The 23471-nt window shown below is 41.3% G+C and overlaps 1 protein-coding gene across 3 annotated transcripts in view; it reads right to left on the bottom strand.

The window, feature by feature from the left end:
- ank3b (ankyrin 3b) overlaps window positions 1-23471 on the bottom strand; it is a 123486-nt gene that overhangs the window by 89358 nt on the left and 10657 nt on the right. For all 3 annotated transcript variants that reach the window (XM_065242789.2, XM_065242788.2, XM_065242790.2), the window contains exons 2-3: window positions 1631-1732; window positions 413-511 (exon numbers count right to left, since the gene is read on the bottom strand). In XM_065242789.2, coding sequence (XP_065098861.1) covers window positions 413-511; window positions 1631-1732 — 201 coding nt within the window. The remainder of the gene's footprint in view (window positions 1-412; window positions 512-1630; window positions 1733-23471) is intronic.

Below are 23471 nucleotides of genomic sequence, written 5' to 3' on the forward strand. Positions count from 1 at the left end.
CTTTTTTTGGGTGTGTCCTTTTAAATCCAAATGAGCTGATCTCTGCACTAAATGGCAGTGCCGTGGTTGGATAGTGCAGATTAAGGGGCGGAATTATCCCCTTCTGAGCCAAATTTCAATGGCCTATTTTTTCACATGCTTAGAGACAATGGTTTGCCAAACTAAGTTACTTGATCTTTTTTCACATTTTCTAGGTTGATAGATGCACTGGGGACCCAATTATAGCACTTAAACATGGAAAAATACAGATTTTCATGATATGTCCCCTTTAATATTTCCTGAGTAAGATAATGCCAACAATTGAAATCAATATGACCAAATCAATACATCCAAATCTCATCAGATGGGGTCACATAAACTTCTGGAGGTCTTTGGTCATCTGATCACCTGATGCAGATTAAGATGCACTCACCTTTGTTGAGGCGTCCACAGTTGCACCAAGTTTAATCAGTTCAGCCACCACCTCCACATGACCTTCTTTAGATGCTAAATGTAAAGCATTTAACCCATTCTGTGTAGGAAAAAAACAATACATATCTGTTTATTAACAAGAATAAATATTCTTCAGAGTATAAAAATCACATCCATCCATCAAAAACTAATCCATAATGTTATTAAATATCTTCTAAGGGTGAAGCGATGATTTTTTTAAATGTTTGGTCAAAGGTCAGTCTTCTGCCTAATCTCAACTCTTATATATATATTTCCATAAAAAACCTATAGCTTCAACATTTAATAACTGTATGAATAAGTTTTTGATGGATGGTTGTGTGTTTTTGAGCTTTAATAATGGGGCACAATCCAATGCCCTTATAAAGCTCCGAAGAGCCAAGAGGTTATTTAGTTTAAAGGGCTGTTCACATTATAACAATAACTATAATGATAACTATATTTGCGCCCACACTACAGGACAATAACGATAACTTTATGCTAATTCGCCCGCAATGCGCAGTACTCACGCAATTCATTTACCTTCAATGGCATTAACTAATATTGCACATTTCATTTAATAAAAACGCTTGTAATTATTCACATGTCATTAAATGTATAAGTATGCTGTTCTTATTGCATTTACACAGCGGGTATAACCAGCAGATGTCCTTAACACGCTGCATATCTCTAAACAGTGAATCTAGTAGTTTGTGTAATCTAATATCTTCCCTTTTGGCGTAATCAATGTAGTGGAATAAAAAACATTACGTAGTGAATTTCAAAGCAACTGCATCAGCGCTGGATACCTGAGGTCATTTTATGTTATGGGTCTCAGCAATGAGCTTCTCCACAGTGTCATCTGTCTTTTCAAACGCACGTGCACTTGAAGTTCAAATAGATTTGATTGGCTGTCAATGGTTTATCGTTCATCAGTTCGGGCGAAAAAAAAACAATCGCTCAGAAAGCGATCCCAATGATATTGTTCAGTAGTGGTGTGAATTCTGCTATTCTCTTTAATATAAAAAAAACTTTTTTTTTTTTTTTTAAAGTTATTGTTATAATGTGAACGGCCCTTAACACTGACTGTGTTTGGCTGAAAGAAGAAAGTCATATACATATATGATATATTTTAGGGTGAGTAAAATGTGGGGTGAGTTTCATTTAAGGGTGAACTGTCCCTTTAAGAGAGAGTACAGACCTGGTTGCAGATATTGATGTCCACACCAGACTTTATGTAATCGAGGGCTTTTTCTAGATTTCCAGCCCGGGCCGCTCTGAGGTAACTGGCATTGGTGTCAGTCTGCAAGAGAGAACAAAATAAGAGTCAGATCTTCATCTTTAAAACCCCTGACTGAATAAACCCATGAATATCATATGTTCAAGATGATATGCAGCTTGTGATACTGCTTTTCGAAGAATGTAAACTTGTGATTTTTCCTCCTGTATGAAGAAATGGAAGCAGACACCTAAACGATGGAGATCTTTTAAGTAACCACCTCAAAGACAATAGCAATAACCAGTTAACAACCATATACTGTACAACAACCTGCTAATACATATTCAGAGCATCTTAGCAGCCCCACAGAAACACCTTAGCAACTGGACACAAGACTCTAGCATCAGCATATTTTGCATGGACCATGCAACATCTTTATTTTTAATATGTAAATATTGCAACTGAAGTGCAAACCCAGAGTATTGCCATGGGACCATGTCGCTCTTTCCGGCATATTCTGTGTCTGATAATTGGCTCGCTGACATTTGTAATAGCGGGCACATGGATATCCAGTAAACTGGGTTTAGTTATGTAAAACAGGACCTGAGGAACTGAAATGCCTAAGACCAAAAACACGCATGCAAGTGTTTTGGCCATTCAGTTTTGCAGGTACAGGTGCTTATGAGTGTTCACCCAAAACATGTTTTATGGTTAGTCACTACTTTAGCATGTAAACTATGGACACTATTGCTGTATGGTTTGTGTGGCGAAAAGTAATAAAAAGCAACAAACAAATCCAAGTGTTGCTTTACATTAGGAAGATTACATTACATTAATAAAGGAATCCAACTACATAGGCCTACAGTACTATTTCTAGAGTATTATTATAAGTAGTAGTAGTAGTATTATTATAGTATTATTATAAGTATTAGTATTATTATTACCATTTCATCTTGTATTATTACATAATTTAAATGCCACAGTTGTGAACCCTTTAGGTAATGACAGAAAACAGGAAAAGTATCAATAGGTTTATTATAATAAAAGTGTATAAACTGAATGGATTTTTGGCTAATTGTATATCACAAATGTGATGGTTAAACTATGGTTTCTGTAATGAGACCATAGTACAGTTGTGGTTAATATAGTTTCATTGAAAATAAAACCAATGCTTACTATAGCTGTAAGTGTTTCTCAAACCTTTTCTGCCATTCGCCACTTTGGGGGTATGGAAGGGTTCCAATCCCCACCTGTCCCCAATCGCCCCAACAAAATGGTAATCAACTAGACTTTAAGTTAAACTGCTAAAATGTATTTAATTACATCATTTTCCAAAACATAACAGCATTAAACACTTTCAAAAAATAAAATAAACTTGCAAATGTATTTTCACTTTGCATGAAATAAGACTTTGTTCAAAAGTTAATAATAAAAATAATGCAACTGTTTTTGCATTTTGTCATCATACTTTTTTTTTGGCTGGCTTTTTGGTTGATTAGGTCTACTGTCTGTCTTGGTTTTCTCTGCTGGTGCCGAATCTCCAGTTTTCTTTTCATTCTGTATCACAAACTTATCCATTGTTAACTTTTATACCCGCTACCGCCTATACCGCCTATCCACATTAAAGTTTTTGTTCCACTTCATTTAACATTCCAACGTTAATTCATTCTTGTAGGCAATGGTTACACATTACATTTTCTTCGCAGTCTGATATTGTTTTAAATTAAGCTTATATTTAAATGTGTTGTTCTGAGTGTGTGGTCAATAAATAAAGGAATTAATAGAGATGGAATTAATAGACCAAATTTCCTCCCTTTGTCACGCCTCACTTGTAATGTTCTTATTTCTGCCCCACACATCTTGAGAAACGCTGCTATAGCTAAACTATAGCTAGGTTAATTTTTGTAAGGGGTTATACCCCTCATACCAACTGTACCTACCCTAGTCATGGGGGAGATTTCCAAGGAAAGCATGGTATAATTTACACCTTCAATGTAAGTTGCTTTGAATAAGTGTCACTGTCATACATGCTTTAGTCAAACTTACTGATTGTCTTTGTTAATATAATGCAATATAGTACATTATACAGACAGAGAATAGACAGACAGACAATCAGAGAGAGAGAGAGAGAGAGAGAGAGAGAGAGAGAGAGAGAGAGAGAGAGAGAGAGAGAGAGAGAGAGAGAGAGACTGGGTGTGTCCACTGTTACTGCAGTGCTGTAGTCCGGACACATCGTAACACACACATGGACACGTCACGCACACACAAACACACACCCACACACACAGAGCACATGCTATCTGCATTCCCAAGCATTCACACACTCCACTCCCTTTACTTTTAGATACATCAAAGAAGGTCAATGATTTACATAACTATAAAAGCAGATTATTTCTCAAAATGTCATGCTTATATTATAAGTAATGGTTATTTTTTATCATCCTTCATGTTAAGAACAGTTTCAATTGTACAATTTGCTGAATAAACAAAAACACATTATAAGATGCTGTTCAGTGTCTCTTTTACATATGCATTGCAGTGCATCAGATTAAAAGTTCTAGCATTAATATTTTCACCATCATTTGTTCGTTTACTGTAAAAAAAAATGTACATTAGTTGAAATTTACTGTTAACTTTCTCTGAAGAAGCATAATCTCTGATGCAGTTGTTTTAGGCTCTCGGGGCCACAATGGATTGTGGACCAGAATAATATAAATTATATTACATTCATCAATAAGTGAATCATTTCTGTATTCAATGTAAAGTTTTTAATATTAGAAATTGTAAGTAATGTTTTTTTGTTTAAATAAAAAGCCAAGATTTTCTTATTTTAATGAAAAATATAATTTAGGTTTTATAAAACATATACACTTTACCTTTTAATTAAAACACTGTAAGTCTATGGAGACAGGACATGAAATGCGCAAAAACAAATGAATGATTGTGGTGTAATATTTCACTCAAGTGAATCACTCAACACTCCTCCTCCTGCAGGAATCATTCTGACTCCTATCATCATGATGGAAATGTCTTTTTCATTTTATGCAGAGAGAGCGAGCGAGCAAGCTCAACCTCTGCAGTGTGTGGGAGTTTCCTTTAATCTCTCTCTCTCTCTCTCTCTCTCTCTCTCTCTCTCTCTCTCTCTCTCAGGATTATGTGGTGTGTCTGAAGGGATCTGCACACCTTTAGTGTTCTGCTCCTTTTCTTCCCTCGAGACATGACTAGTTTACCCCTCCAAACAACCTTGACAAACACAGCCAGTAGCCATTGATTTACCTCGGGTGTCATATAGCAATTTGTTGTCTATACAGTAGCAAAAAGTTACATAAGAAACGTCTCGGTTACGGATGTAACCCTCGTTCCCTGAAGGAGGGAACGGAGACGTCACGTCGTGACCGACGAATTGGGAACTCGCTTAGAGAGACCAATCTGCTTCGTATACTACTAAAACGCCAATGAACTTGGCATTGAGATATTTGCATAATGCTGGCGCCGCCCCGCCAGGTGCCTTTATAAGCAGCAGGTGCAAATAGGGAAAATAGCTTCTTTTCGCTGAGAAAGCCGGAAGTGTGACCGGCCTTAACAGCAGGTGGCAGCACCTGTGGCGACGGGACGTGACGTCTCCGTTCCCTCCTTCAGGGAACGAGGGTTACATCCGTAACCGAGACGTTCCCTTTCAGTCGGTCACTACGACGTCACGTCGTGACCGACGAATTGGGAATCCCTATCAAAACGCCACTAGGGGCTGACCTCTTCCAGTGTCTGCGTAAAGCCCTCCGGTTCCACTTAAGGAGGAGGAGAATTAGGTTTTAAGGCAGAAGGCCGGGCACTAGATGTTCCTTTAACCCCACAGAAGTGCCAGCAACTGGGAAGCGCCCTACCTGAGCGGGATAGGAACGCTGCGGAAGCCACCACCCGTCTTAAGGGTTAATGGTGGGCGAAAGTCAACCGTAGTTGAGGTAAAAATGACAGCCGTGGCTGTGTAAGCAAAGCAGTGCTCTGCTAAGGGAAACGTGGGCTAGTAGGATTAACCCCACGGAAAAATACTCACAAAGGAACCCGGTGGGACACAATGTGGAGCCCGAGCCAACACGTAGGTTCGCGAGGATGCAGCTAGTGAAGGCTGACAGCCAATGCTCCGCAACAAAGGCTGCCAAGGCAGCGGAGGAAGAACAATTCAAACCATTACGCATTTTTGTTCTGAAGGCCTTCCATACTGACACAGTTATGAAGCATCAGTTGGAGGCTGCAAGCCGACCTGCGAGACTGCTCTCCGTGCTCCCCCTGATGAGGAAAGAACACGAGAGGATACAGGCTCGATACGAACACTGTAAAATCTAGTGAACGTATTAGGTGTCGCCCAACCAGCAGCTCTACAGATGTCTGTTAGCGAGGAACCACGAGCTAGAGCCCAAGATGAGGCAACACTCCGTGTGGAGTGCGCTCTCAAATTAAAGGGGCAAGGAATACCCTGAAGATTATAAGCCAGGGCGATAGTATCAACTATCCAATGAGACATCCTCTGCTTAGTGACAGCTTTCCCTTTCTGCTGGCCACCATAACAAACAAAGAGCTGGTCTGAGGTCCTGAGGCTTTGCGTGCGATCCACGTAGAGTCGCAGTGCGCGTACGGGGCACAACAAAGCCATGGTTGGGTCTGCGTCCTCCGGGGGCAGCGCTTGCAAGCTCACCACCTTATCTCTGAAGGGAGTGGTGGGAACTTTGGGCACGTAGCCTGGTCTGGGTCTCAGTGAGACAGCAGGACCAAACTAAAAGCACGAACCGTCAACAGAGAATGCATGTAAATCCCCTACTCTCTTCATGGAGGCCAATGCTATCAGGGTCAGAGCTTTCATTGATAAAAACATCAGACTCGTAGACTGCAAAGGCTCAAAAGGGAGACCTGAAGGCTTCAGCACCATGGACAGGTCTCAGGAGGAAAGAGGGAGGGCGCGAGGGGTTTAGCCTGCGAGCGCCTCTTAAAATGAAATAATTAAATCATGCCGGCCAACTGATCTGCCGTTGATAAGAGAGTGATGAGCAGAAATAGCGGCGATATCAACTTTAATGGCGGAGGGACAGCCTACCATCTAACCTATGTTAAAGATATAAAAGCACAATGTTAATGGGCATTCTCTGGGGTCCTCGCGTTGCAAAGAGCACCGGGTGACGAAAAAGGTTTCTTTAAGCGCGTAAGCCCGTCTTGTGGACGGTGCTCGAACCGCGTCGATGGTGTTAGATACCGCTTGCGATAAATCACCTAAACCTTGCGCGCGCTCAACGACCATACATGGAAATCCCACAGGTCGGGGCGCGGGTGCCATAATGTGCCCCTTCCTAAAGAAAGAAAGTCTTTCCTCAGGGGAAATCGTCAGGGAGGGGCTGTCGCGAGGAGCATTAACTCTGAAAACCAATCCAGTACGGGGCGACTAATAAAAGGCTCTCCTCGTCCTGCCTGACTTTGCACAGGGTCTGCGCAATAAAGCTCACTGGAAGGAATGCGTATTTACGCACCCCCCGCGGCCAGCTGTGTGCCAACGCATCCACGCCGAGGCTGCCCTCGGTTAGTGAATAAAATAGGCGACAGTGGGTATCGTCCGGCGACGCAAACAGATCTATCTACGCACAACCGAACTTCTTCCAAATTAGCTGGACCGTCTGGAGGTGGAGTCGCCATTCGCCGGGGGCGCAGCTCGGGAAGCGCGTCTGCCGCTGTATTGAGCGAACCCGGGATGTAAATGGCACGAAGGGACCTCAGATGCTTCTGACTCCAAAGGAGGAGATGACGAGCGAGATGCGACAGGTGACGAGAGCGCAAAACCGCCTTAACGGTAAATAACGCAACAGTCGCAATGTTATTGGTGTCGGCTAATACATCCTTCCCTCGCATCTCCATAGCGGAGCGTACAAGTCCCAGATATACAGCGCACCGCTCGCGGCAGTTGGGGTGCTATGCACACCCCTGAGACTGCAAGCCCGTCATACGTGGCTGATCATCCCGTGCTGAGGGCATTGCAATATACAGAATGCCAGGAGACCCCTCAGGGGCATATCTTCTATCGGAAATGCCGGGTCTACCACAGGGAAAAATTTAAATGACACGCAGGTGCAATGTTTACACGGTGTATGTCGGTGTGCCACGCTCTCCTCGAGACTCGATCGTAAGCCAATGCTGAAGCGGTCTCATATGAAGCAGCTCGGGCGGCGTCACAACCGCAGCATGCTGTCATATGTCCAGGAGCTTCTGAAATTGTTTCAGAGGGACCGCGTACTTCCCTCGAATTAAACCGAGGCAAGTCAGAACTGACTGGTTGCGCGCTCTTGTTAAACACGTCAATTAGTCGACCGAGTCTTATTTCCATACTGAGAAAAAGGATCCTCTGCACGGGGCAAAGTTGCTCTTTCCCAGTCGACCTGAAGACTTAAACGAGCGAGATGCCAAAGCATTAACTCTCTGTGTTCGCGCACGTCTGCCAAGAACGGGCTATTATAAGTCGACGTAGAAAAAAGCAGAATGCGAACAACGCTCTCTCTCTGACATTTTAATGCCGTGACTAGCACATGGAGACACGGAGAGAGAGAGACAGCTCGAATGGTGTACTTCGTATTAATATGCCCACCCCACGACGCAGAGCGAAAAACGGTCTAAAGCGAGGGGAGATGGACACATAAAGTACACGTCTACAGGTCTAAGGCTGCAAACCGATCTGAATATTGAAATACGAGCCTCGGCGTTATCATCCAAAAAGAACACCTTCGTAGAGCCGGTGCGTAAATCAACTCGATCGTAACCCGCCGCGTATTTTGGGTACTATGAGATAAAGGCTGGAAAAACCCTATCATCATCATCTCGGTAAGAGGGACCGGCTCGAACATCCTTCGCCAACAGGATATCGACTTTTGCACGCAGTACATGTGCATCGGACGCTTTCACTACAGTGAAACTAAAGCCCGAAATTTTGGGGTGTGCCGGATTCGTAACCGAGGCGGATCGTGCGTAAAACCCAACGAAACGGGCTGGGAACTGAAGCCAAGCACCCAGGCACCGTACGAGGAGAAATAACGACACTACCGAAGTACCCGCGGTGGGGCAGCGAAGCGAGACAGGTGGGACTGCCGGTGCGTCTGCTGTGACAGCATAAACATCTACAGTATGTGTGTGTGACACTGACCTGAGCCCGCTGAGGGTGACGGTCGTCTGGTCTCCTCTGCGGAGAGCGCAGACTCCGATAAGGGTGCTGGTGGTCCGGTCTCCTCAGCGGAGAGCTCGGACTCCTCAGGTCACCCGCTGGCGAAAGAGGAGAGGTAGGGTGAGCTGGTGTGTGCCCGCTCACGGCTCTCTCGATCCTCTGGAGACCTGGAGAGGGAAGAGGAATGCACTCTATGTGTGGTTAGTGGGTACCGGCTAAACAGCCGGTGGAACATATGCAAACCAAGGATTTTCCACCCGACCCTCTATCGGGGGAAGGAGCTCCATCTCCTGAAGAGTGATCCTCTGCCAATCCGGGTCGCCCTTCACTGGCCACTTAAACTCCCGATTTTCACGGGAAGCGGCTAAGCGGGCGGGGCGAGCTGCTGACGACCGGTTCCCCTGCGCTGCCGAGATGGGGTCCGAGGAGGGGAACGGAGGTGGTCGCCGCAGGACGCCGACGGCGAGAGGCAGACTGAGGAGCCGGCGTGGTGGACCAAGGGCAGCTCTGTTCCGCCGGGGCATGACCTAGGAGATCGCCTCAGTCTGTGCAGCGGAGCTGTACGACTCCCCTGGCTCGCCGAAGAGGCCGGTCTGTGAGACAGGAGCATTCAAGTTGTTCTCGTCTGCGTCCGTCATGTCAGCCAGACACAGCCAAAGGTGGCGATCTTGAACCACTGAGGTGGACATCGCACGACTGAAGGTCGCGGCCTCCCTGGTAAATCCTTTGTGAGCCTGCAGCAACGTTATTACGTGCAGGGCTGAAGCCGCCTCTCCGGCATGCCTGATGGGCAGCGTCCGTAACCGGACGACTGTCTACAAACACGGGAGGGAAGGGCTGGGTGGTCCCTCCAGGAACGCATCCCGCTCCACTGAAGGGGTCCCTTTAGCGGCTCCGTTGGTGAGGGAGGTGAGGGGTGAAAGCTGAACGGCCGGATGGCCGCAAATCACGTCAGCTCTTCGTGCCGTCGGGAAAGAAAGGCACAGGAGGAGAGGACCGAGAGGCCCGAGCAGCTCCGAAGTACCAATCCTGTGGGCGGGAGGGTTCGGGCGGAGAGGGGTTAACCTTTCCAACTCTACTGTCTCCGCCGCTCGAGCGGGCACGGCCGCCATCTCCGGAACGACTCTGCCTCGGAGGAAAAATGGACACCCCTCTGATGCTGCAGAAGTGACGGGACCAGAAGGAGGTCCAATGGATTCGGCAGACATCGTAGAACACGACTCTGCAGTCTCCACCGGAGCCTCAACCGGCTGAGGATGAGAAGGCCGGTAGGTGGAGGACGCATCCTCCGTCCTACTCAGCGTAGTGACGCGAAGGGCGCCCTGCGAGCGCTTGACAGCCGCACCATGGCGGCGTCAGCACTGCAAAGGCGCGGACAGCGTTCCCGTAGAAACGACAGTCGTCTCCGCAATCCAAGAGGGTTATGCTCTCACAGAGAGAACAGAAACTCTCCACGAACGCAGCCCCGGAGAGCTCGATGCCTGAGCACGAAGACAGCGCTCGTGACCGTCACTGGAACCCTTATACTTCTCGCATCCAAGATCGCACGGCGAAAAGCTATCCTGAAAAGGACGCTGATCTCCGCATATACGAGAGAGTGGCTGCCTTTAACAAGGCACAAAGCTCTCTCGTATCACTCTTTTAGGGAAATTCACTCAGATGCTTAGTTGATGAGCGCACAGGAAGGCAACGCACACACTAAACTCAAAACAATAAACAGATGTAGAGCCGTGGAATAAGCGAAGCGTCCGCTGTGATACTGCTAGTTCAACCAACTTCAGCAATCAAATCCCAACAGAGTAAAGTAGCTTCTCAGTAGCAGATAAAGCCGGCTTTCGAAGCGAAAAAGCTATTTTCCCTATTTGCACCTGCTGCTTATAAAGGCACCTGGCGGGGCGGCGCCAGCATTATGCAAATATCTCAATGCCAAGTTCATTGGCGTTTTAGTAGTATACGAAGCAGATTGGTCTCTCTAAGCGAGTTCCCAATTCGTCGGTCACGACGTGACGTCGTAGTGACCGACTGAAAGGGAACTCTCTGTTCAATAGTCTGACAGATATCACCAAGATTTACATAAGATTGAAATGTGAAATTCACAGGACTATGGGGTCAGAAGCTGAAACACAGCCCTCTCTTTGATGTCACAGAGGTGATGGATAACGGACAGATCATAGTGAGGTAATGTCCCAATCTCACAGTCCACTGCTTAATGAATGTGAGTTTATCTCTCCTGATCATCAGCCAACATTAACAGAGGCTCAGCATGAGCCGTACTGCAACACAAACACACACGCAGACACTTTTTAAAACACATTTACAAATTGAACATGCACATACTGTCATTCAAAACTATTCATTTACTGCATGTATATATTTTATATGTTCATGCATTTAAATATAATTATTTAGTGGTAAGACAAGCATCGCTATTTCGATTCCTCATACTTTCCCTAAACAAACACCTACAGTACCTTGAGGAAATAAACTTTGTAGAAGAGCAGTGTGCTATAAATGGATAATGTACAGGCAGATGGTTATAAATATATGAAGAGTTCAGATGCAAAACTATCTGTGTATCTGACATGATTTCTTGTAAATGAGCATTTTTTGACCATCAGGCAAAATCATTAAAGATGCAATTAGAAATATTGCAAATAATGAAAATCAAAATGTATAAATGAAGAAGCTGAAGAACATAAGGGGTCACTGTGATCAATGTGACATTCAGGTTATATTTACAAAGGAGTTTGAATGTGAACCATGGTCGTTTCACATGCCGTCGTTCACCCAATTAATCTTTTTTTATGCACTTAAAGGACTTTGCTAAAAAATTGACGTGGCGTTTAACGGATTCTGCCAACAAAGCAGTATTTCTGAATGGCCTGAAATAATTAAAGCATAGACAATATGTTATTATACAACACAGTATCACGAAATGATGTACCTATAGTCACGTAAATTTTTTATTCTTTTCCGTGATACTTTCACGTTTTTCCATGACCATATCACACATTTCTGTTTATGTGTCATTGTCACGTATTGGTTACTTAACTGTTTTGTCCTATTTTCTTACCATTGTTGCTTCGGTTTATGGTTAGATTTACATAAAATGACATCCTTACCCAAACCCAACTCTAACCCTAACGCCATGAGACAATGGTTTAAAAATAGGAAAAAATAAAAACTTTATCAGAAAAAAATTGTATAAACCAATCCTTTAACTGACATCCTAACGCAAACACCAATTCTAACACTAAACTGAAGCAACAATGTTTTGAAAATAGGAAAAGGCAGTTGAGATACCAATACGTGAGAATGACACGTCAGAAATGCGTGATACGGTCATGTAAAAACGTGACGGTGTCACGGAAAAAGAAGCAAAATTAACGTGACTATAGGTACATAATTACGTGATACAGAGTTGTATTATTCTGTATTAACATATGTACTGTATTATTTTAAAATCTAAACACAAGAGCTCTTTTCCTTAAGATTCCGAAAAACATGACAATGCGTACGGAATTTGTTCTCGGGATCGTTTGATTTTGGCTCATTCTGCAAACTGTGCATGCATATCCTGTAAAGCATTTTAAAGGACATCTGACATGTATTTGTAATCATGCACATTTGCGGGATGAGTTTGCGCTGACACAGAAGGCACTCTAGAAATGTTATGGCAATATTCTGAGATCAAAGCTCTGTGTGAAAGGGGTTAAGGAGAGTTCACTGAAGTTATTTTGTTTTTTCCTCTTTAGGATAAAATGCGTGACCCTGCATTCACATAAATCAGCATATAGTGTAATAAACACACACACATACTGGCAGCAGATAACATAGTGTGTATGATGAAATCTGAGTGTGATATGTATCTGCCCTAATTCCTTTCACTCCTCAGTGTGAAGTGACTGCAGTATTTAACAGTGTCCTGTCATACAGTATGATATGATGATGAACTCAAATTTCTCACCAAAAACATTAAAATAATCTGATCCAACTGTTCAGGCCCTAAAACTGCATCTGCACTAACTAAAGCCGAAAGTATAGGGACGTCCACGTATGCGTGCCGTCCGCATGACGCCATTTTCGTCATCAAGAGGGTCCGCGGCCGGCCGCGCGGACCGTCCGCGTGCAGCCCAAAATTTGAGACTGCGCGGACAGTGCGCGTACAGTCTGCCTACAACAGCACATGCGCTTGAAAATATTTAGACAGGGCAATCCCCTATAAAAAATTATACAAAGGAAATAGACAGCATTTGCACACACACTATCGTTTTTCTTCTTTAACTTTTACTTCTTCCAAGAACAGAAAGCTCTAGAGCATGTTTGTTTGATTCCTGTTCTTTGTTGTCTTGTTGTTTGAACTGTGTTTGCAATGGTGGATCAGTTACTTTTCTTCACCTATCCTAATGTTTTAATGTACTGTAAATGTCGCCAAATCAGTGCTGCCCTGACAGCCTGTTAGACGAATAATTTGAATAAGAAATAATTTGTATTGCGTATAGTGTCGAACGCGGCCAGTGTAGTCGCGGGGAGTATATTCGAAAATGTTTAAGGCCGGGGTATACCTTTTTCCGTGTCCGCGTCTGGCTAGCGCGCGCACACGTCCGCGGAAAAAGGTACACCCCGCCCTTAAACATTTTTAAGTAACGCTATGTAATAATATTCTATGTACAGTATTAACATTAGTTAATAATGAGTTAAGATGTCGAAATGAAATATCAGCTGTTTTTCAATACACGTAAAGATAAGCACATAAAGTAACCTGCAATGTAATGTTTCAAACAGAGATGGCAATAAAGAGGCAACAGTTACGGACTGCAGCTTTATCATGGTTAATTTTTTGTTTTGGTGAAATCATAAATAATTTATATTATATTATATTATATTATATTCAATGAGTTGTATTTTTGAAAATTTGCCAGCCAGCCAGCACCAGCATTTTTATGATTTGAATCCCTTCCAGAAAATGTTCTTCTTTAAATATATGAACGTACAATATGTAAGGGATAATGTAGAGACAGCCGGTAGTTATCGGGAAATAAGCACCGACAGTGCGATCAGGACCCGACGCTTATTTCGCGATAACTACAGGCTGCCTGTATATTTTCCCGCTCATTACACGACTACTTGCCACATAAGAAAAAAACTGGACATGAATATGAATTTTAAACATTTTATTGGCATATTTGTTTTAAATTAACATTTTTATCCTTCCGAGAAACTTTGCACAGATGCATAAAATGATCGTACTACCTTATTAAGATCCTCTGCTTCATACTTGTCTGTCTCCATTTTTTTCTCTTTTAGCCAGTCTTTGAGAAGTTTTAATGCCCATTCTGTATTTTTGTGTGTTGGCTTCGTAGCTGTCATGCTCTATTTTGTCAAGTTCAGTCTCAGTAAGCTGTCTGTGTCTTCGTTGTTCGTTCTTCTATCCACTGTTTAAATATTTTGTTTTTTCCGTACATGTTAAAATTAATGTCAAAATTTTCCATTCTTAATTGTGGTTGTCCAGTGTTTGTCACAAGATGGCCCCAAACAGTAATCTTTGTTGGCGCGGAGGGATTTTAAACATACAAGTAGTACCGGCTATTAGGGGTGTGCAAAAAAATCGATTCACATTTGAATCGCGATTCAAGCTTTGCCGATTCAGAATCGATTCATAGAATCCCAAAAATCGATTCATAAATTTTTTTTGTAATGCCGTGTTACTATTGTCCTGAAATGAGTTTATCTCAGTTTTCCCATAGATGGCGCTGCGTCGTATTCACTCTGACGCCTGCACACTCTTGTCACAGTGTTTCCCACACATTGACTTTACTTATGGGCGTGCTGCCCAGTTATATTAACAAGTGCCCAAGTATATCTGGCATTAAATTTTGTCTTTTTTGTTTTTCCGTGATGATGACACTCTTTAATAAAGAATTGGGATGCGACGCGAATAAGCTCATGTCACATTGTATCCTTCATGTTTCTGAACTTGAGCAGAGTTTTACCATTAGAGGACTTCACGGAGCACCCCGCGGCCCGTATGTTTCCGGGTTTGTATTTGAAATTGTCAGTCGGGTCCAGGTCAGTCATAGTTCAATTACTTCGGGTCCCAAGTCTGATTAATATTGTGTGTAAAACCTGAGTCGATCTGAGAATGGCCGTGAGCGCTACCGCGCTAAAGCTCGTGTGCAGTTTCAGCATGCCAACGGTCTCTATGGCGATAACAACTGGCTCTTGTTTTGAAAGTCACGACCACGCGCTGGATTTTCTTTCTCCCATTTTTTTCTATTATTATTAACAAACCATATCTTTTCTAAAATCTATTGCACGGAATGAGCAAAGCTCAAGCTGACTCAAGATTTACAAAGTGCAAAGCTGTAATGTAAAGTCCCCTGTCACTGGGACAGCAAGTAGACTTTTGAATCTGAAATAATGAGTGGAATTAGCTTTTTTTAATCGGCAAGAGAGAAATAGAAAGAGAGGCACTTTTCCTGCTTCTGCTCTATCTAATAGAAATAATAACCATTATAACACCAGTCACATTTATAATCTATAGACCTGCACTGTCTATCATTTATATACTATATTATTGTATTTAGTAGAGTTTGATAAAAGGGGTCATCTAATTGCTTCATAACAGTTTTTATTTTTGCATAAAGACATAAAGTAATATCAAACTACATTTAATTTGTTGTGTTTCTTTTCTTTAAAATTGTATATCTTCTACAATCAGTCACATAGGAAAAAGTAAACTACATTTACATACTGTGAATCGTTTTTTAAAATCGAGAATCGTTTTTGAATCGAAAATCGATTTTGAATCGAATCTTGAGCCCTAAAATCAGAATCGAATCGAATCGTGAAATTTTGTGAATCGTGCACCCCTACCGGCTATGCGTTATTACTTTGGAGCAGTTATTATTTGAAAAGAATGAACCTGCAAATGTCTCAACTGACCAATCAGAATCAAGCATTCCAGAGAGCAGTGTAATAAATAAAATGAAAAAACAGACCCACTGCTTTAAAAAAAAAAACGCACACATTTTATCCAACCTTTATTTGTTTCTCTTTTTATCACCTCTCAAATATGGAAAAAATTTTTTATAAAAAAGCTGAGATAATTTTTGGCATTTTTGTAAAGGACTTTTGATAGAGATCAGATTCAGAGTGATCCTCAAAACATACAAAGAGTTTCAACTATTTCCCCCTTAGGGGTTGCTTCCAGCGGAAATATGGTTTGCAGCAAAAAAAGTAATTGGCAGGAAAATGTTTTCTATTAATTGATGAGTTAAGCCATCAATGGCGGGGAAAGAGTTAAACAAGTCTACAGGTAGTTCGCTCTCATCAAATACTACATACTACACTATAAAGTATAATAAAGTATCTACTTGGCACCCAGCCTGCTATTACGATGCTTATAATCAAATGTCACCTTAATATTATTTTTTACATTTTTATCCCCACCACAGGCAATTGAAAAATCCCTGTTGCAAACAGTGGAGTAGAAGTATTCTTGACTATTCTTGACTCGCTGTTTCTGCTCATCTCATGTTAATCTTAAGTACCTATACATCCTTCATATCTCCTAAGAGTCTTTAGTTTTATCAGATTTATTAAAGACAAATCAGTTTTAACAAATGTCCAGAGGAAAGAGAGAATCACAAGCAAGCAACATACACAAAATATTATCCCACTATCTCTGGATAACTTTTGATTAACTTTATGTTCGTGTTGATTACATTATATGCACCAACCCTATATCACGAAATTGCGTGACTATTTCACGCATGGACCAGCGTGACAATGTCACGCTTTGCCGCGTTTGAGCGTGAGCATGTCACGCTTTTCTGTTTGTGTCACTGTCACGTATTGGTTACTCAACTTTTTTGTCCTTCGGTTTAGGGTTAGATTTGGTGCTTGTGTTATATGTCACTTTAAGTATTTGTCACTTTAAGTATTGGTTTATAAAAAAAAAAGATACAATACTTATTCTTTTATATTTTCTAAACTTTAACCAATGGTCACCTGACGTTGGGGTAAGAGTTTGTTTAGGTAAGGGTGTCATTTTATGTAAATCTAACCCTAAACCGAAGCGACAATGGTAAGAAATTAGGACAAAAAAGTTGAGTAACCAATACGTGACAGTGACACAAACAGAAAGCGTGACATGCTCACGCTCAAACGCGGCAAAGCGTGACATTGTCACGCTGGTCCATGCGTGAAATAGTCACGCAATTTCGTGATACTGGGTTGTATGCACTTAAGCGATAATTGCCAACAAAACAGACATTTGATAAATAAACTATATCCATTGTGTCCATGAGGCTGGCTTAACTGAACATGGCTTTCTTCTCCTTACATCCAAAAACACACTTCTTCTTTCGTGCCATTGCTAAGTCTTGATTTAAAACAAAGCTGTTGTGTGCAGTGATGCTTGTGACTTCTAATCAAAGGAACAATGCAAATGAGCGTCCTCGTTCTCGCCGGAGGTGGGTAGTACTCAAGTAAAAGTACTTATAAAAAAATGTACTCAAATAAAAGTAACAATCTAATTATTAACTTGAGTAAGAGTAAAAACATTTTAGATGAAAAAACTACTCAAGTAATTAGTAACTAGTTACTTCCGATCTGATTGACTAGAAGCGTAAAACACTGAATTTCAGACTACTTGGAGGGCTTTCACAAGCCTCTCCTTAAAAGTCTAATTGATCTGCTTATATACGTAAAACATAGGTTAAAGTAAAGCAGTCCTGCAACATCACATAACCTGTCATTAAAAAAAATCTCAAACACACACTAACTGTTTTCTGACAGTTAACTGTGTCTTTATTTTCAAATTCACAACAGAAACTTGTCAGCATCTGCCTTTAAACAAGCTAGCAATTAACAAAAATAGAACGTGTGTGTCTGTTTGTTATCATGTTTTTATATGAATAGGTTATTTTCAGTGGCATTAAAGTGCAGATACTGTCATGAATAATATTGTTGAGCTCTGCTCTGATTGGCTGTTTCTCAGAGCGGCTCATTTCAGTAACTCGGTGTGTATGTAAACAGACCTTATTTTTGAGCCTGTATCAGATGAAGATATAGATTTTGAGGAATAATAAATTATTCAGAGATTTTAATAGACGTTTCTGAGTGGTAAGTTTGTGTTTTTTTCAGTATGAACCTGCAAAACGTCAAAAGTAGAACTTCAGCCTAAACGTTACCATATAGCATTAGCTAGCATATAGTGCTAACTCAGCAGTCACAACTTTGTTTTTAGCATTGTAACAACATTGTAATTAATTTAATGTATAGTTTAATGTTGGGGCGTACATCTTGTCTGTGTTATGTTGATATTGACCTGTTTTCCAGCTGTCTTTTGCATGGACAAGGTTTACATAAGAAGGAGAAAACAATCGTGTTGAGGCTCACGATATGTCATTACCATGTACAGTTTTACATTCTATGGCACCTTTTAAAAAATCTGAATCTGTTCCTATCATATGGCTTCACAAGATTTGGAAAATAACACACAAATCAGACAACTGGTATTGTCTATTCTAGGGTTTACAAGCTTTTGATAACTGTAAGCTGTTATGTTACTATAAGTGAAAACATGATGGTAGAACAATGGAAGAACTTTCAGATGCAGGAGATCTATTATAGTTCATCTTGACCAAAACCATACTGGAAATGATTTGTGAAAGTTGTCACTGAGCCAAACTATGCAGAAAAGACCACAAAGTATATGTTGAATACCGTAACACAGATAAACAACGTTCAACAGCACGACTTATTCATTAAAGGGGTCATTTACTCACCTTCATGTTGTTTCAAACCTTCCTGAACACACAGGAAGATATTTTGAGCAATGTTTGTAACCAAATCGTTTTTGAGCACCATTGACTTCGATAGTATGTTTCTTTCCTACTGTGAAAGTCAATGGTGCTCCTGTTTCCTGCTTAATTACAAATATCTTCCTTTGTGTTCAAAACAACCTGAGGGTGAGTAAATAATGACAGAAATTTCATTTTTGGGTGAACTATCCCTTTAAATCACAACAACACACAGCATTAAATCACAATCTGATTTACATTTATACACAAACAAAGTAAAATCTTGCAATGGTATAAGGTCAACTGCCTCCCCCTTTACTCTGTTGGCTGAAACCGGAGCTCTCTCTAGCAATGCACCACTACAGTTGAGCCATGCCCTGTGTATATACAGTAACCACACAATACCCTGTTCTCAGCTAAACTACCTTCTGATCATCTCATTCATCAACCCGAACAGCAATAACCCCAACAGACTCTTAAAAAACACTTACTGATTCTACATTGGCGTTGTCTTCCATGGTCATTTTTGCAGTCCTGAATGATCCCGGGAATCAATGAGTTACACTTTGGCTTGGAAACTTCAGAGGCGCATTACGGTAAAGCTAGAAAAGCTACAACAATGACGACAGAAATAGACATACGCTCCCAGACACAATTTAGATGTATTACACAGCCGTAGTCCACCTGTGCACAGAAGTCTTTTATCATCAGTACCGGTACGGGACGTTGTTAGCACTGTTAGCCTGCTCTCCTTACCAGCTGTCTCCACTACAACCAGCTCTGCATACTTGACCGATGGGATGACTTTGACTTACCATATTTGTAGGCACCAGCGGTCTCTCTCTTCACTCAGTGTAATCATGATCTGCTGGTCCAAAATAGCAGCGGGCCCCTCTGTGCTGCAGGCCTCCCTGACTGAAATCCGTCCTGCGCAAGTCTTATTGTCATCCTGCTTATCAGCTCTTTTTACATGCCCCCTCCCGCCGCAAAAATACCCCGGCACTGGCGGCCAGATTCAGCACAACTCAATGTGCCGCTACTGTTAGGAGCCAGTCAGCCATGCTGGAGTACAGCAGCCCGGCTTAAGGGGGATTTGGGGGCATTTCCCCAGGTATTATCAGTGGTAGCCGTGTTGCCCTGATCCGGGCTCTGACAATCAGCACCTCAGAGCCTCAGGACTAGACTGGACTAGTTTCTCTCTCTCTCTCCCTCTCTCTCTTTGCTTGCTCACTCTGGGAGGTGCAGCAGTCTCTGCCCGCATCAGCAACATTACACCAACAGCACCAGCAGCAAACCCAAAATCCATCACACACACATTCTCAACCTCATGCCCTTCCAGTCGCCAATCTAATTAATTAAATCAATGCTATTGATGTAATTCATTGTAGATTTTAAAATGGCCTCATTTACTCAAAGAGATTTGTGATTATAAATTATATATAAATGTTTATAACTATAAAGTATCCAGAAATGTGAAAAATTAAATATTAACATGAGATTTGAAAAATCTGAGATGTTTTTGATGACAACATGCACTCCATGAGTTGGCACATGGTTTTAAGTTTGTGCACAACGCAATGATAAACAGGCAGTGCTGATGTAACAGGTTGGACAGCCAATCAAACAGAACAAAGTTTTCATTACAACTTTTAGGGAAATCAACCCAGATAGGTAACAAAGTTTAGACAGAATTTAATAGGGAACCTATAATTATAATTTTACAAGATCTAATATAAGTCTCAGGTGTGCCCGGAATGTGTCTGTAATGGTACATTCACACGGAGAGTCAGGGTTAACGCTTCTCATTTACTTTGAATGGGTGACATCATGCGTTGCCGAACTGAATTGTGGATCTGTCTGTGTCGCGTCACTTCCATTGCTCGTGGGAGAAGTTGAACATTTCTTAACTTTTCAATCAGATCACCCTATGCATATAACCTAGTGCATAGCCAGCCAATTACGTTTATTCAAGACCGAAGAACAGAGGAAGATGTGTTGCGGCCACTGTGATTGGCTGTTGGCCACGCTTCAGACACGCCTTCTGTCAAGCATTAACGGTAACTTTCAGCTGGAAATACCTCACAGATCATTTATGATAGCATGTATTAAAGGGTGGGAGTGAAAACTGTTTTCAAGTCTGTACCTTTAAATGCAAATGAATTTCTTCTACATTTACCAAAAGAGACAGTGAGAGCTTTCAGTTACTGTAAATAGATCTGATTCCTGTGAATACAGTCTGAGACAACAGTATCTCACTATTGAGATATGGCGGAGAACTCGCTGAGGGCAGAAACTATGGTAATGCAGGACTGTCAGTCAGTGGCAATGGGCGGGGTTCTATCAGTGTGACATCACATTTACAAGAGAATCAAAACAGCATGTCTAATGAGACTGCTTTGGATTAAAGTGGATTAAAATAGAAGGACTAGGTAGATGTTTTTATTGTAGGGTGGTTGTGTTCATCACACTGCCAACACACATGTATGCATAACAGGTGTCCTTTAGCAAAAATACCTATCTTTTACCCTAATCATCTTCAGCTTAGTTCTTTAGCTGTTTCTATCATATGAAATTGACTTCCATTGAACAGTTTAGCAGTCTGAAGGGATCATGAAGGATCATCTAAACCCTAGATCTGTAGACAGTATCTATCCCTGATACATCTGCTTATATCACATACATAATTGTACAATAAAATACCATGGTATTATTTGCAATAACATCAAGTACCATGTAAATACCATAGTAAATAAACATGCATAAAATTCATTACCAGTGCATTAATGTACTATAGCACTGCCATCTGATATCACCACCAAACCATTTAGTAAAGGCTTACCGTTAAGGATCCATGAAACTTCAATAAAGACCTGACCAACAATTGAACGAGTCTGCTTATCTATAATTTCAATGTCATGTAGTCTGAAAACACTAGAGAAGAAAAAATGTAAGTGATACTATGGATTTGTTCTGACTGGTCAATAGTTTACAAAGCAAAGACCCCAGTATCTAAATTTGTATGTGCTTATACGCTTTTTGTTTATTGACCTAAAAAACATGTGAATAAATAAACAGCTGGTTACAAATTAAAAATTTCTACATTCACCTTCTCCTCTGAGTGATGCTGTGTTGCCATAGCAACCCATCTCTTATTGCAGAGGGAATCACAACCATGAAATGGAGTTCCCATAACCAAAGCATGATGTGGTATTGTGACCCATCACAGAAATTATCATATAATCCTTATCACTTTAATCTACAGATATATTCTATATGCATACTTACAGTAAGTTTTACAGTGTCTATTTAAAGACATTGTGGTAAATTAGCATTTCCACCTCAGTCTTTAAAATTAAACTTAACTTGTTAAACATAATGAAAGACCAGACAGCATCAAATGTCAGAGATTTAAGTATGAACTTAAACATTTCTCATTAAAGACTAAATTACCTGATCTATGTTAGCTCTACACTCTAACCGTATGTAAACAACAGACTTCTGTCTACTGTATGTTTATGGCAAAACATCGAGTTGATACTTAAATGAGAAACAGCTGAGAGTTCAATAAAGTATCCTGAGCTATGAAACAGCCATAAAACTTCCTCTGGGATTTGCTTAGAGTGTTTTCCCGCTCTCTGCCAATCTGTGAAATTTCATGCCAGGACTCTTTCACCCTCTGTATTTTCTCCATTAGGACAATTAACAGTCAATAGAAAGAAGTTTTGTATTAGTTTGAATAAATGATGAGGACTCTCAGACTGTTAGTCACAGTGACCCCGAGAAATACAGCTGACACATACCTGTACAGTGACACAAACATTTAGTGAATCTGCGAGATATAGGGGGCAAAGCTGTAAGTTCCTATTGTGTTATTGAATAAAGAGATTTTCTGTGTGATTTCTGTAGTAGCATAGCGTAAAAGTTAGGAGACTTCATGAACGATTAAATGACATGATTCTTGTGAATAATTACCCCATAAGAAAGCATATTAAACAGCCTATACGCAAAATGTTTCGAAAAACAGCTTCAGTGGCTCTGTGTTATGTTGGGCCACCGTGAATGTCTAAAGCTGTGCTACACAAACTCCTGTGATCGTGTGAGATGTGTGGTCTGCATACACAGAGATACATCTGGAATAAAGCTCTCACAGATTTCAAGAGAACTGCAACAAACACACAAACACACACAGAAAAACTCTCTGACTATACAAAATTCCTGCGGTAACTAAACACAAATACATTCATCTCTGATACAGAGGGTTTTCTTTCAATAAACAAACACTTCCCGCAGCAGTGTTAATATGAACAGTAACACTTATACATGTATGAGAAATGAGACAAAAAACAGCCTGCTCAGGATTACTATACAGTCTTTGTTAAGGAACAGACTCCTAATACTGCATGACTACAGTCATGTGATTAACTTATGACACACTTGAAAGTAAAAAGTGAAGTGCTTTTCAAGTATGCAACGCATACTCAAAATGTGACCTCTGCATTTAACCTTCCCTGGTGAGTAATGAACACAGGCACTGCAAGTCATGAACACACACAAACCCAGAGCAGTGGGCAGCTATCCCAGTGCCCTGAGAGCAAATGGGGTAAGATGCCTTGCTCAAGGGCACCACAGTTGCAACCCGCTGGTTGTGAGACTCAAACCGGCAACTCCTAACCACTAGGCTACAGCTGTAATGTACAGCTGTAAGCTCATATAAGTCGTTCACCATACACTAACACATTACAGAATTCATACATTATTTATACTGAGGGTAACAATACATCAATATAGATCAATACATTGATTTTATTTCTAACGATCCGATGCA

This window comes from Paramisgurnus dabryanus, chromosome 1 (genome assembly GCF_030506205.2).
Source record: "Paramisgurnus dabryanus chromosome 1, PD_genome_1.1, whole genome shotgun sequence".
NCBI lineage: Eukaryota > Metazoa > Chordata > Actinopteri > Cypriniformes > Cobitidae > Paramisgurnus > Paramisgurnus dabryanus.